This window comes from Danio rerio, chromosome 22, assembly GCF_049306965.1.
Source record: "Danio rerio strain Tuebingen ecotype United States chromosome 22, GRCz12tu, whole genome shotgun sequence".
In the NCBI taxonomy this organism is placed as follows: domain Eukaryota; kingdom Metazoa; phylum Chordata; class Actinopteri; order Cypriniformes; family Danionidae; genus Danio; species Danio rerio.
This window is the reverse complement of record NC_133197.1, coordinates 2,452,573-2,467,115: the sequence shown is the minus strand read 5'-3', so window position 1 is coordinate 2,467,115 and position 14,543 is coordinate 2,452,573. Positions and strand designations below refer to the sequence as shown.

The 14,543-nt window shown below is 39.6% G+C and overlaps 2 protein-coding genes across 3 annotated transcripts in view; both read right to left on the bottom strand.

The window, feature by feature from the left end:
* The window catches only part of LOC101883867 (uncharacterized), a 93,685-nt gene that overhangs the window by 5,403 nt on the left and 73,739 nt on the right, over positions 1-14,543 (bottom strand). Inside the window, exons 1-3 of one of the 2 annotated variants that reach the window (XM_068216548.2) lie at positions 2,997-3,023; positions 1,148-1,251; positions 637-993 (exon numbers count right to left, since the gene is read on the bottom strand). In XM_068216548.2, coding sequence (XP_068072649.1) covers positions 637-993; positions 1,148-1,202 — 412 coding nt within the window. In that variant the 5' untranslated portion in view covers positions 1,203-1,251; positions 2,997-3,023. Of the gene's footprint in view, positions 1-636; positions 994-1,147; positions 1,254-2,996; positions 3,024-14,543 lie in introns of those variants that run through there. The other variant, XM_068216549.2, reaches the window with a different exon arrangement.
* Positions 8,399-14,543, bottom strand: part of zgc:173693 — a 33,982-nt gene continuing 27,837 nt past the window's right edge. The window contains 2 exon segments of the mRNA NM_001130657.1: positions 8,399-9,529; positions 12,657-13,103. Of these exon segments, the coding sequence (NP_001124129.1) occupies positions 8,949-9,529; positions 12,657-13,103 (1,028 nt within the window). The 3' untranslated portion in view covers positions 8,399-8,948.

Sequence of the window (14,543 nt, the reverse complement as noted above, 5' to 3'; positions counted from 1 at the left end):
CACTTTCTCAAGCCTTTTTCTTAAGACATTATTTATAACAGGGGTGCCCAAACTCGGTCCTGGAGAGCCGGTGTCCTGCAGATTTTAGTTCCAACTTGCCTCAACACACCTGCACAGATAATTCTAGAGCACCTAGTAAGAGCTTGATCAGCTAGCCCAGGTCTCTCTGATTGGAGTTGGAACTAAACTTTGCAGGACACCGGCCCTCCAGGACCGAGTTTGGACACCCCTGATTTAGTCTGACAAATATGCTGGACTGTTTCCACAACCTTTTTTTCTTTTCTTTATCTGTGTTAAGCTGTTTTAATTAATAGACAAACGTGAAAGGATGCAAATGTTTACTCTACAATTGATTAACTCTTGATAACCCACATAATTGATTTATCTTCCTGATGGTCACTTAGGCATGAACATTATTAAAGGATTAGATCTGCTATTGGCTGTGTGTTACACGTGTTACTAAGCCTGTCAGGTTAAGTTTCTCTAATCGAGTCGGTCTCTTAACAATAAATGTGCCACACTCCAAATGAAAACATGAGACGGCATCATATGACCTCTTTAAGTATGCGTTCCGCAGTGATCCTCATCCTAAACTACAAGACATGTAAGGGTTGGATCTTAGGATGATCTACTTACTGTGATTGATTCTTGTGTGTGTTCGTAGAGAAGACGATTGTGTGAAACTCTTCCCACAAGCAGTGCAGTGATACGGTTTCTCTCCAGTGTGAATCCTCTCGTGTATTTTCAGGTGTCCTGTACGATTGAATCTCTTGTCGCAGTGTGAACACTGGTACGGTTTCTCTCCAGTGTGGATCCTCATGTGAATCTCGAGGTGGCATTTACGATCAAAACTCCTTCCACACTGAGTGCAGATCAAACTTTTTACAGCTGTTCTTTTCATTAAAATATTGTGTTCAGTGCTTGCGGGAGTTTCATCTTCACTTCTGACATGGTGTTTCTCCTCATCTTCACTCTCCTCCTTCACTATCACATCTGAAAATTAAATACGTCACATTTCAGGAGGATAGTTTTTATCTTCAGTTTAAAGTTGGCATGACATCAAAGTTAAATCTAGTTATTTTGATATGTATAAAGTAGTGCCATCGTTTTGTAAAAATCATTTTCTAATTTCAGAATGAACACAAACCTATTATCTCTTCAGTCTCTTCCTGTTTAATTCTGCAGGGTTCTGGATCACTCATCTTCTCGCTGTCCTTCAATAAACTCTGTCTTTGTCTTCCACTGATTTAACTGAAGAGAGTAAACAGGAATCTGATTAATTAACACTGAAATAAGTAATTATATGGTGTTATATCTTGTAGGTGATACAATACGTATAATAAGGGATAATATAATTTGCTCAGGTAAGCTAATGCCAACACAATTAATTCAATTTGTAGACCTGAAGACATCAGTATGAACAGGGCCGGAGTGGGACTACTTTTCAGCCCTGGAGTTTCAAGCCTCAGACCGGCCCACCTCAGTTCACGACTGACTATATTAAAATAAGGTCATTACAATTCAGTTTCTAATGACACTATCACGTCTTTTTTTGAGAAAACAGCTGCTTTAGAACTTCAAATGTTCAACAACCCTTACCATATTACATGTCTTAACAATAAAAATGAAAAAAAAAAAATTAAATCATACTCAGACAAGGATCAAACCCGGGTCAGCAGCGTCGTAATCTAACGTGCTAACCAATGGACCACAACAGTTGAATATTGAGGAGTGACTCATCTGACTTATATCATCATTAACCTGCAGGCTGGTTATATATAAAAAGAGCAGAGCTGCGGTAAAATAATGAATGAGAAGACTGTGGTCAAGTAAATAAAGAAAGAAATTTAAAAAGTGTGACTGCTGAGAGCAACAGATTCTGGAGCTAGGGACACCGGCCCTCGCGGTCAAATAACGGACCGGCCCACCGGGAATTCTCTCGGTCCTCCCGATTAGCCAATCCGGGCCTGAGTATGAAGCAAAAACACAACTAACAACAAAAATATTTCACCAGAACTAAAAACATTACAACACAATTAAACTAACTAATCTGTTTTACCAACTGCTTTATGTATAGAAACACACACACACACTAAATATATATATATATATATATATATATATATATATATATATATATATACACACACACACACACACACAGTTAAAGAATTATTAGCCCCCCGTTTATTTTTTCCCCCAATTTCTGTTTAACGGAGGGAAATATTTTCAACACATTTCTAATCATAATAGTTTTAATAACTCATCTCTAATAACTGATTTATTTTATCTTTGTCATGATGACAGTAAATAATATTTGACTAGATATTCTTCAAGACACTTCTATACAGCTTAAAGTGACATTTAAAGGCTTAAATAGGTTAATTAGGGTAACTAGGCAGGTTAGGGTAATTAGGCAAGTTATTGTATAACGATGGCTTGTTCTGTAGACAGTAGAGGAAAAACATTAGCCTGAAGGGGCTAATAATTTTGTCCTAAAAATGGTGTTTAAAATTTTAAAAACAGCTTTTATTCTAGCCAAAATAAAACCAATAAAACTTTATCCAGAAGAAAAAATATTATCAGACATACTGTGAAAATTTCCTTGCTCTGTAAAACATCATTTGGGGAATATTTAAAAAAAGAAAAAAATCAAAGGGGGGCGAATAATTCTGACTTCAACTGTAGATAAGCATTTAGTTTCACATATTTGACATTTTAAAATTCCATTATATTCACAGATCATGTATAACATTCCGATAACATTACTCCAAACCATCAAAACAAACGCATTTAGCCTGTAACTGTTACAGAACAAGCATAAACACTGAGATTGTCCTCTCAGAGCTCCTCTCTGCCTGCTGTATTGTTGTGGTCAGCAGACACACAGATAGAGGTGAACTCAATGCAGAAACTAGTCGCAGATTGTCGCTTTAATAAACTGTAAAGTGTGTTTTATTGTTGTGTAAACACGAGAAAAAGCGTCAACGACTCACCTCAGCTCTGAAGACTCGACGCTGGATGACCGCGTCAGTGCTGCTGACGTCATCACGGCCGCAACGGAGTATCGTCAAAAACGTGCCAAATTAAAACACTGCTGCTAAAACAATTGCCAATGTGAAGAAAAAAGCCGTTTCCATTTCAATCATCTGGAGGTGAACTACTGTTTATTAGACCCTTCAAAAGCATAAAGGCTCTCTTTCCCAAACCGGTGCAGAATTAATCACAGGTAATGAATATGCTATGCATTAGTAAATTCATATATATATATATATATATATATATATATATATATATATATATATATATATATATATATATATATATATACTTCCCACAGGTAACTGTATAGAAACACCTTTTACATGGCACATTGTTACCTACATTCGACAAATATTTATTATTATGACACTGTTATACAGTTTCTTTTCAATGGGTTGAAGTTTTTTTTAAAGACTGATGAAAAAAAACATCAAAGTAAATTCTACTGCTGATATTTTGTAGTTTTGCCAAAAGAATGTTAGATATTTTAAAATATATAATATATCAACATAATTAAATAAAAAATATATAGAGCAAATGAGAAATAAATGACAAAGAAATAAAAACAGACCATATCTCTAAAAATATATTACAAGCATAAAAAGTGTAGATTATTTAAATAAGGCAAATAAGTTAATTAACCATTTCTTACGGTGTGCAAAAATTTTTGAGCCAGTTTAGATGTAATATTGTTCAATCTGAGTATAAAGAAAAGTTTACCAGAGTTATTTAATATTTTGCTCTTGCAGCTGCAGGCTTTGTCAGCTGCGAAGCCAAACAAATGTACTTCAGGCTTAAAGTAAAAATGTAATGCATAAACACATAATTAACAATGTCTTTAGAAAGTGAAACCAAAAGCGAGATTTAGAAACCACGGACGGATGCATTTTTTAATTCCCAAAAAAGCGCGTCTCTCTGGGTCTCTGCAGAAATTGTGAGATTGTCAAAATGTTGTCATTTCTTACGCAAATACAATAAGCAGTACAAAATGTGTAAGGTTTTTTTTCCAGCGAGTTAATCGATATTGGATTTTTGGCTATTGGGTGCATACAAAAAAAAACTGTAAAAGAATTTTAATAGTAAAAAAAAATGTCACCAAATATACTTGGGCGGCTGTTAATATACCTGGGTGACCTTGCCTAAGTAAAATCTATGTGTGGGAAGCACTGTTACATACACAGCTAAAGTCAGAGTTATTAGCCCTCCTGAATTATTAGCCTCCCTGATTATTTTTTCCCTAATTTCTGTTTTACGGAGAGATTTTTTTTAAACACATTTCTAAACATAATAGTTTTAATAGCTCATATCTAATAACTGATTTATTTTCTCTTTACCATGATGACAGTAAATAATATTAGACTAGATATTCTTCAAGACACTTCTACATAGCTTAAAGTGACATTTAAAGGCTCAACAATTAGGTTACCTAAGCAGGTTAGGGTAATTAGGCAAGTATTTGTACAATGATGGTTTGTTCTGTAGTCTTTCAGGAAAATAAATGCTTAAAGGGGCTAATAATTTTGACCTTAAAATGGTTTTAAAAAATTAAGATCTGCTTTTATTGTAGCCGAAATAAAACAAATAAGACTTTCTCCAGAGGAAGAAATATTATAATACATACTGTGAATATTTCCCTGCTCTGTTAAACATTATTTGTGAAACTGTTGTATAGTGAATTCAAATGTGGTACATACTCCAGTAGGTGATTTCAGACACAGTGCCAGTGTAGGAGTGGGACAACCACATAACTAATGATGATTGGCTGGTCTTTATTATAGTAGGCGATTTCAGACACAGTGATAGTCTTTTCTTAAAAGTGTAAAGTGTTTCGCATAGCTTGTCATTGAACTACAGCTCTGAGTAATGCTACTGTATAAAGAAAACAACAAGTGACGCATCTTCTTGACAGTTGATTAAGCATGGGCGTCATTTAAGGATTAGTTCTGACTGGACATGTGGGAGACACATTAACAACACATTTGAAGTCGATGTCAGCCCATTATAATAGGCTAACACTATCTGTCCTATAAAGAGTAACGATACCTAATCTGGACTTTGAACATTAGAGAGCTCTCGGATTTCATGGAAAACATCATCCTCATTTGTGTTTGAAGACAGAACAGAAAACTTTATTGTCCACACGAGTGGAAATACATTTTTGGCCTCCCAAACATCCCAAATACAAAACACTAAGCACTTCCTACAGCACAGATTACCAACACACAACCTTAAACATGCAATCTACATCATGGTCAATTATTCAATACACTAATAGCAGACGATGTAAAAGATTTCTTTAAAATATTTGTTTTTGCTGTAGGTTCTCTATATGGTCTTCCAGAAGGATGCTTTTCAAATTCACAATGAAGAGGAAGAGTTGAGTCCTGAACTATCTGTGAGGCTTTCCGTCTGGTCTGGTTTATATACAGTTCCACAAGTTGCTTCTGGGGGTCTATTATGATCTTACTAGCAGTCTTAACGATCTTTGCAAGTTTAGATGTCGTACCAGCAAGAAATATTATAGGAGATAATACATTCAACCAGACTGGTATAAACCTTCCTCAGAACACCCTCACTAACATTAAAACTATTTAACTTCTTTAAAAGAAAGAGTCTCTGTGTTGCGTTCTTATAGATTTAATCTGCATGTTCACCAAAATTTAAGCCACTATCTAAAATAGTACCCAAATATCAAAGGGGGTTTGACAGGGTGCGCGCGACATGTCTGAAGAGCAAGGAGGGATGCGATGGGAAGGGGTAAGAAGGGTGCGCAACGTATTTAAGGACAGGGAGGGGGACGCGCGATTACCGGGAGATTAGCACTCGTTTGCGGGCATCCGGGAGTCTCTGTGCATTTGCGGGAAACTCCCTCAACTTACAGGAGACTTGGGATGTCTGGAATGACCTCCAACCCTACTCATAATTCTCTCTTCATATAGCCGTATGCCTATTACATATCCATAAAATGCCGGGTTCGTATATAACCAGGCTCATATCATAATCGCTTTCTCACTACAACTGATCCTCTCCAGAGTTTGTTTGAGCCGAGACCACCTCATTCAGGCGATCTCGGACCGATTGTTTTGCCGCGGATCCGAGCACGATTGCTGGATTCACATATGCCAAACGAACCGCGCTAACTGGGCAAACGACACAGGTTACGAAACAAACGTCTAGGTGTGAAAGCACCCCTACATACATTAAAAATAATGCAGGTGATATTACACAGCCTTGGGGTACTCCAGTGTTCAAAACAACCTCTTCAGATATTGAACCCTGTACAGACATTCTTTGAGGACGATCAGTTAAAAAAAATCCTTCATCCATAACACTAGGTGCTCATTAATATTAAGCTTGATGTTAAGATTGTAGGAAAAAGAAATTATTTTAATTACTTGGCGTCTATTTTTCATTACAAAAATGTTTAGACTAACAACAGATTAATCCATCTTTTGTATGACACCATATATTGACCAAACGCACTACTACTTTTTTACTGTGCTGCATACTTTTTAGAAGGAACTGCTGACAAGAAGGAAATAGCAGAATAAGAATATATATAGTGCGGGGGCCCTTGTTCCAGACTGCTGTCTATTAAGAAGTCTAGACATGGCACAAGGAGCATGATGCTTGTAGAAGTCGTGAAATATATTGAAGTTGCACCTAGTTGTTCAGTTCTGGTATGCAGAGAAGGGTTGACACTCAGAGAGACAGCAGGGAAAGTGATGATAGCTGATGAACACGTTCAGGATTTTGGAATCAATAGAGGTCTAAGACTGGGTAATGCACTTTCCTGTACCCGGTTTAATCTAGCACTGGAGAAAATAGTCCGACAAATAGATGGGAACCCTGGAGGTACAGTGCAGTGTATCTGGCTAATGCAGATGATGTAGACCTACTCAGCAGGAGGGAAAAAGAACTGAAAGAAAGCTTCATACAGCTAGAAAGAGAATCACATCGGGCAGGCCTACATGTGAATACGAACAAGACAAAATATATGCTCATGTCAAGGTCTCAGTGCGCCACAACGGAACCCTTGCAGGTAGGAATGCACTTCTTTAATCGTGTTCCTAATTTTAAATATCTGGGATCTCTGCTGACAGACTGCAACAAAAACAGAGGAAATAAAAGAGAGGTTGAAGGCAGGAAACAAGGCATACTACAGCATGCAGCACCTCATTAAATCTCGTCTGCTGAGCTGAGCAAGCAAGGACTCTACCATACAGTACTGCGGCCAGTGGTAATGTATGCGAGTGAAACGTGGGTATTGAGAACTCGGGACGTACTGCTTCTTAACGCATGGGAGAGGAAGATCCTAAGGAGGATTTATGGACCGAAGAGTGACCAAGGTGAATGGCGCATAAAGATTAATGCAGAAGTGGCAGACATGTATGCGAAGCCAAGCCTGGTCACAGAAGTAAAGAGGAACCGTATAAGATGGCTGGGCCATTTAGAAAAACTCCCCAAACAGAAGAACTAGAAGGAAGGAAACTACCTGGTAGGCCACGGAAGAGGTGGTTAGATGATGTAGAAGATGATTTACTTACCCTTAAGCCTGGTTTATACTTCTGCGTCAAGTGACCAGCGTAACTCACGGCGCATGCAACGCGCGTAGCTGTGCATTTATACTTCTGCGCGCTGTCACTGTTGGTCTGCATTAACACTTCCGAAACGCTAGTTGGCAGTGAGGTGTAAATGTTCCTCTGTGTCGAGCTTCTTTGCTTCTGTTTTGCTTTTCCTGAACACTTCCTGGTTGTACAAGTGACTCAAACTCGCTCATTTTAAGGCAGGAACCGGCGGACGTGCAACAACTTTAACTATGAGGTAAACACAAAACAAAACTTTCCATCCGGAGCTCCTTCACGATACTCCACACTTGTAAACAATCACTCGCGCCATTCGCGCGGCTCTCCGCCCGCCCGGACTCGTCAGCGCTACAAAGCCGACCAATCACAGAGCTTGCGCTACGCGTCGTTGCGACGTGTAGTTACAATTTTTGAGAGGAGCACCTCAGCCACGCTGACGGCCACGGCGAAGGGCTATGCGTCAGCGCCGTAGCATACGCCGGCGTTTGACGCAGAAGTATAAATCAGCCTTTAGAGTGCAAGCCTAGAATATGAAGGCTTTGGATCGGGAAGGCTGGAGAGGAGTGGTGGAAGAGGCCAGGGCTCTACACGGGCCGTGGCGCCGCCAGAAGAAGAAGAATTGCAGAAAAGAGGAAGTATGACACTCAAAGAACTGCATCTTTGAGATGTGCAATCAACACTCCATCTGTTAATATCAGTTGTGTATATATGCTGGAGTCAGGGAACTGAAAGTTAGTTGCGAACCTCCTGAATGTAATTCTTGTATTGCATTGGGGTAACGTAACCCAGAGCTCTGTCCTCAAATTATTCATTTGTATCTAATAAATTACTAATACTTTTGGCATTGAAGAAAACCCTCTCCTGACCTTTTCTTATTGAACACGCATGGAATGGGCTTGATATTCCAACAAGATTGATAAGCTTGAGCTTTAATATTAAGCGGAATAAAGATCTTAGTGGACTGGAATAACGCAAAGGTGAGCATTTAATAACAGAATTTAAAAATGTGAGCTAATCCTTTAATAACTCGTCACTGCAACTTCTTATGTCAGAAAAATCTTGCACTGGTTGACAGCAAAAGAAAAGTAATATTTCATAGTTTATTAAAATAAATGGGTTATGTATAGCGCAGTGCTTTCTGCATCCTGTTTCTTTGTGGTCTAATATGTTTGTTTTATCCATTCAAATCATTGTCAGTATATTCAATATAGACAGTAACAGTCTTTTGTCTAAGTAAGTTATCAACTCGACACAAATAATGGGGTAATTTGGATTCACATTAGGACCCAGAAACAAGTGTTTGGTTTAGCGGGCCAGGAGTTAACAATGGTTGGGAACCACTGCTGTAGACTGTGCGTTCTTTCTGTAGTAAAGCTTTGTGTGATATCGCAGAGAAGATAACCTTGAGAAGCTCTTTCCACAAACAGTGCACTGATACGGTTTCTCTGCATTGTGAATTCTCTCGTGTATTTTTAGGGGATGTGTGTTATTGAATCTTTTGTCGCAGTATGAACACTTGTAAGGTTTCGCTCCAGCGTGAGTACTCTCATGTCTTTTCAGGTTTCCTGACTCACTGAATCTCTTGCCGCAGTGTGAACACTCGTAAGGTTTCTCTCCAGTGTGGATCCTCTCGTGTGTAATCAGATATGCTAATCGGCTAAATCTTTTGTCGCAGTGTGGGCACTTGTGCGGTTTCCCTGCAGTGTGGATCTTCATGTGACTCTTGAAATCATTTTTGGTGATGAAACTCATTCCACACTCAGTGCAGATCAAACAACTCTTGCCGGTTGTTTTGGTTAATAAAGTATCTTCAGTATTTGTGAGAGTTTCAGTTTCACTTTTGACATGATGTTCCTCCTCATCTTCACTCAGCTCTTCATTCTCTTCCTCCGCCATCGCATCTGAAAATTAAGGACGTTAAATGATTAAGAGGCTAGTTTTCAACAGCTCTATTATAATTTTAACAGCTGTAGGCTAGTTTAAAAATAGCAGACGGCGCTCAAAGCTAGTTTTTAACAGCAAACAGTGTTCAATGCTAGTTTTTATTAGCTCAATGCTAGTTTTTAAAAGCTCAAGGATAGTTTTTAAATGGCAGACTGCTCTGTAGGCTAGTTTTTAACAACTATAAGCTAATTTTGAACAGTAAACGCCATCTAGGATAGTTTTTAACAGCAGGCGGTGATCTAGCGTAGCTTTTTACATCAGGTGGCGATCTAGGGTAGTATTTAACAGCAGATGGCGCTCTAGACTAGTTTATAACATTAGTCTGCACTCTAGACTAGTCTTTAATAGTAGGCGGTGCTCTAAGATAGTTTTTAACAGCAGATGGCGCTCTAGGCTAGTTTTTAACAGCAGGCAGTGTTCTAGACTAGTTTTTAAAAAGCAAACGGCGCTCTAGGCTAGTTTTTAACAGCAGACGGCGCTCTAGGCTAGTTTTTAACAGCAGGCAGTGTTCTAGACTAGTTTTCAAAAAGCAAACGGCGCTCTAGGCTAGTTTTTAACAGCAGACGGCGCTCTAGGCTAGTTTTTAACAGCAGATGGCGCTCTAGGCTAGTTTATAACATTAGTCTGCACTCTAGACTAGTCTTTAACAGTAGGCGGTGCTCTAAGATAGTTTTTAACAGCAGATGGCGCTCTAGGCTAGTTTTTAACAGCAGGCGGTGCTCTAGACTAGTTTTTAAAAGGCAAACGGTGCTCTAGACTAGTTTTTAAAAAGCAAACGGCGCTCTAGGCTAGTTTTTAACAGCAGACGGCGCTCTAGGCTAGATTGTAACAGCAGATGGCGTTCTAGGCTAGTTTTCAACAGCAGATGGTCTCTGGCTTAGTCTATAACATTAGTCTACACTCTAGACTAGTCTTTAACAGCAGTCGGCGCTCTAGGATGATTTTTAACAGCAGACGGTGATCTAGCATAGCTTTTTACACCAGGTGGCGCTCAAGGCTAGTTTTTAACAGTAGATTGCGCTCAAGGCTAGTATTTAACAGCAGATGGCACTCTAGGCTAGTTTTCAACAGCAGATGGTGCTCTAGGCTAGTTTGTAAACCGCAGATGGCGCTCTAGGCTAGTTTTCAACAGCAGATGGCGCTCTAGGCTAGTTTTCAACAGCAGATGGCACTCTAGGCTAGTTTTCAACAGCAGATGGTATCTGGCCTAGTTTATAACATTAGTCTGCACTCTAGACTAGTCATTAACAGTAGTCGGCCGTCTAGGATAGTTTTTAACAGCAGATGGCGATCTAGGGTAGTATTTAACAACTTAAGGCTAGTTTTTAACCGTAGATAGCACTCAAGACTAGAATTTTCGGGCAGATGGCGATCAAGGCTAATGTTACAGTAGATGGAGCTCAAGGCTAGTTTTTAATAGCAGTCGGCTCTCCAGGCTAGTTTTTTAACAGCAGTTGACACTCTAGGCTAGTTTTAACAGTAGACAGCAATCTAGGGTAGTACTTAATAGCTCAAGGCTAGTTTTTTAACAGCAGTTGGTGCTCTAGGCTAGTTTTAAGAGTAGATGTTGTTGGGTTTTTTTAACAGCAGTTGGTGCTCTATGCTATTTTTTAACAGTAGACGGCAATCTAGGGAAGTACTTAATAGCTCAAGGCTAGTTTTAAGAGTAGATATTGTTGGTTTTTTTAACAGCAGTTGACACTCTAGGCTACTTTTTAACAGTAGACGGCAATCTAGTGTAGTACTCAATAGCTCAAGGCTAGTTTTCAAACAGTAGATGGTGCTTTACGCTTGTTTTTTAACAGCAGTTGGTGCTCTAGGCTAGTTTATAACAGTAGACGGCAATCTAGGGTAGTATTGTATAGCTCAAGGCTTGCTTTTAACAGTAGATGGTGCACTATGCTAGTTTTTTAATGCTGCGTTTACACCAGACATGGAACGCGCGGATAAATTGCAATATATGCGCGTAAATAGCCGCGTGAACATTTGAGTTTACTCGCTTCATCTGCGCGTCAAACCCCGCTTCATTCACGTGTCAAATCCGCTTTATTCGCGTGTCAAATTTACTTTGGACTAGCGTGATAGGCAGGGCTTCTGTCTGCCCGGTGACTCTAGCTTCATAGCTAAATGGCTAACTTGGATTTTATTGAGAAAATAAGTGTTTATGTTCTTTATGAAGGCTGAAAAACAGTGTCTATACGTTTAGGGCCATGTCAGAGTCCACTAGATTCTTTCAGAGGTGCATCCAGTTCTGTGAGCTCATAAACTCCTTAAGAAACTGAACCTGGATGATGGATGATGGAGGCTTTCAGCGGTGCTTCTGACCGAGCCCAGCCCAGTCAGATACCCCGGGATACCAAGAACAGGTGTAAGTCACAATCACGCACCCACAAGAGCAAGCTCCTGATTGGTTAACGCGGCGCGAATGTCCGCTGAAGTTCAGACTTTTGAACTCTAGCAATTCGCGTCAAACGCGCAAAACACTCAATCTGCGCCGCAACACTCGCGCAATTTGCATCACTCGCGCTGCGCCAGTCGCGCATATCGCGTCGCAGGATGTCTATTCGCGCATTTGCATTGATTTAACATGAATCGTCTGGTGTAAATGAAGCATAACAATAGTTGGTGCTCTATGCTAGTTTATTTACAGCAGTTGGTGCTCTACGCTAGTTTTTAACAGCAGACAGCAATCTAGGAAAGTACATTTTCTGGATTTTGAATGTTAAAAGAGCTCTCGGACTTCATCTAAAATAACTTAATTTCTGTTTAAAGATGAACAGAGATCTTGGTGGATTTGAAACAACAGGAAAAAATTAAAAGTGATGTTTCATAGTGTGTTGAAATAAACAGGTTGTGTATAGTGCAGTGTTTTCTGCATCCTGTTTCTGGTGATGTAATATGTACTTTGCGTTCTTGTTCAAATCATTGACGGATTATTTAATAAAGATGGTCACAGTCTTTTAAGTCAGTTACCAACTCGACACAAATGAAGGGCTAATTTGGGATCATAACAGGTCCAAGAAACTGATGTGTTTGGTTTAGTGGGCCGCGAGATAAAAAAGGTTGGTTAGACTGTTTACTTACTGTGATAAAGCTTTGTGTGATATTGCAGAGAATATAAACTTGTGAAAGTCTTCCCACAAGTGTTGCAGTGATGCAGTCTCTCTTCAGTGTGGGTCCTCTCATGTCTTTTCAGGTTTCCTGACTCATTGAATCTCTTGCCGCAGTGTGAACACTCGTAGGGTTTCTCTCCAGTGTGGATCCTCTCGTGTGTAATCAGATATGCTAATCGGCTAAATCTCTTGTCGCAGTGCGAACACTTGTGCGGTTTCCCTCCAGTGTGGATCTTCATGTGACTCTTGAGATCGTTTTGGGTGATGAAACTCGTTCCACACTCAGTGCAGATCAAACATTTCTTGCCTGTTGTTTTCGGTAATAAAGTATCTTCAGTATTTGCTTCATTTTCACTTTTGACATGATGTTCCTCCTCATCTTCACTCAGTTCTTCATTCTCCTCCTCCACCATCCCACCTGAAAATAAAGGAAGTTAAATGATCAAGAGGCTAGTTTTCAACAGCTCTGTTATAGTTTTTAACAGCACTAGGGTGGCTCTTAACAGTAGATGGCGCTCAAGGTTAGTTTAAAACAGCAGATGATGCTTTAGGCTAATCTTGAACAGTAGACGGCATTCAAGGCTAGTTTTTGACAGCAGACGGTACTCTAAGCTAGTTTTTGTAACAGCAGATGGCGCTCTAGCCTAGTTTTAAACATATCAAGGCTAGTTTTTACAGCTGTCGGAACTCTAGGCTAGTTTTTACAGCAGTCGGCGCTCTAGAGTAGTTTTAAACAGTGGATGGCGCTCAAGGCTAGTTTTTAAACTTTAGTCTGCACTCTAGGCTAGTTTTTAAACAGCAGACTGCTCTCTAGGCTAGTTTTTAACAGTAGATGGCGCTCAAGGCTAGTATCTAAACATTAAGCTGCGGTCACACCTGACTTTTCTCTCATAGTCTTCCATTCATACGCATGCAGATGCATCAGACTGGAAACGCGGGGTCATGCGTCAAGTTTAGCTTGGTGAACTCTGACCTGCGAAATCACATCACTTGACTGCGTGAGACCAATCGAGGATCAAAACATGACCTCTCAGGGCAGAAATTGAAAACATGCATCAATCACTAGCTGTTTTAAATGTCTAATAAGCTTGCTTAATCCCACCCCTTTTCGCAGCGCCGCACGTAAGTATATCGCATGCTCAAACTCTAATGTGACCGCAGCTTTATTTGGCACTCTAGGCTAGTTTTTAAACAGCAGACGGTGCTGTAGGCCAATCTTGAACAGTAGACAGCATTCAAGGCTAGTTTATCACAGCAGATGGCACTCTAGGCTAGTTTTTAACATCTCAAGGCTAGTTTTTAACAGCAGATGGCGCTCTAGGCTAGTTCTTAACATCTCAAGGCTAGTTTTTAACATCAGATGGCGCTCTAGGCTAGTTTTTAACATCTCAAGGCTAGTTTTTACAGCTGTCGGAGCTCTAGGCTAGTTCTTAACAGCAGAGGGCGCTCCAGGGTAGTTTTTAACAGTAGATGGCGTTCAAGGCTAGTTTTTAAACATTAGTCTGCACTCTAGGCTAGTTTTTAACAGCAGACTGCTCTCTAGACTAGGTTTTAATAGCAGGCAGTGCTCTAGGCTAGTTTTTAATAGCAGACGGCACACTCTAGGGTAGTCTATAACAGCAGGCAGCAACGAAGGATAGTACATTTTATGGACTTTGAACGTTAAAAGAGCTCTCGGATTCACAAAAAATAACTTAACTTGTGTTTAAAGATGAACAAAGATCTTGGTGGATTTGGAACAACAGGAAAAAGAGTGATGTTTCATAGTGTATTGAAATGAATAGGTTATGTATAGTGCATTGTTTTCTGCATCCTGCTTCTGGTGACCTAATATGTACGTTACATTTTTATTCAAACC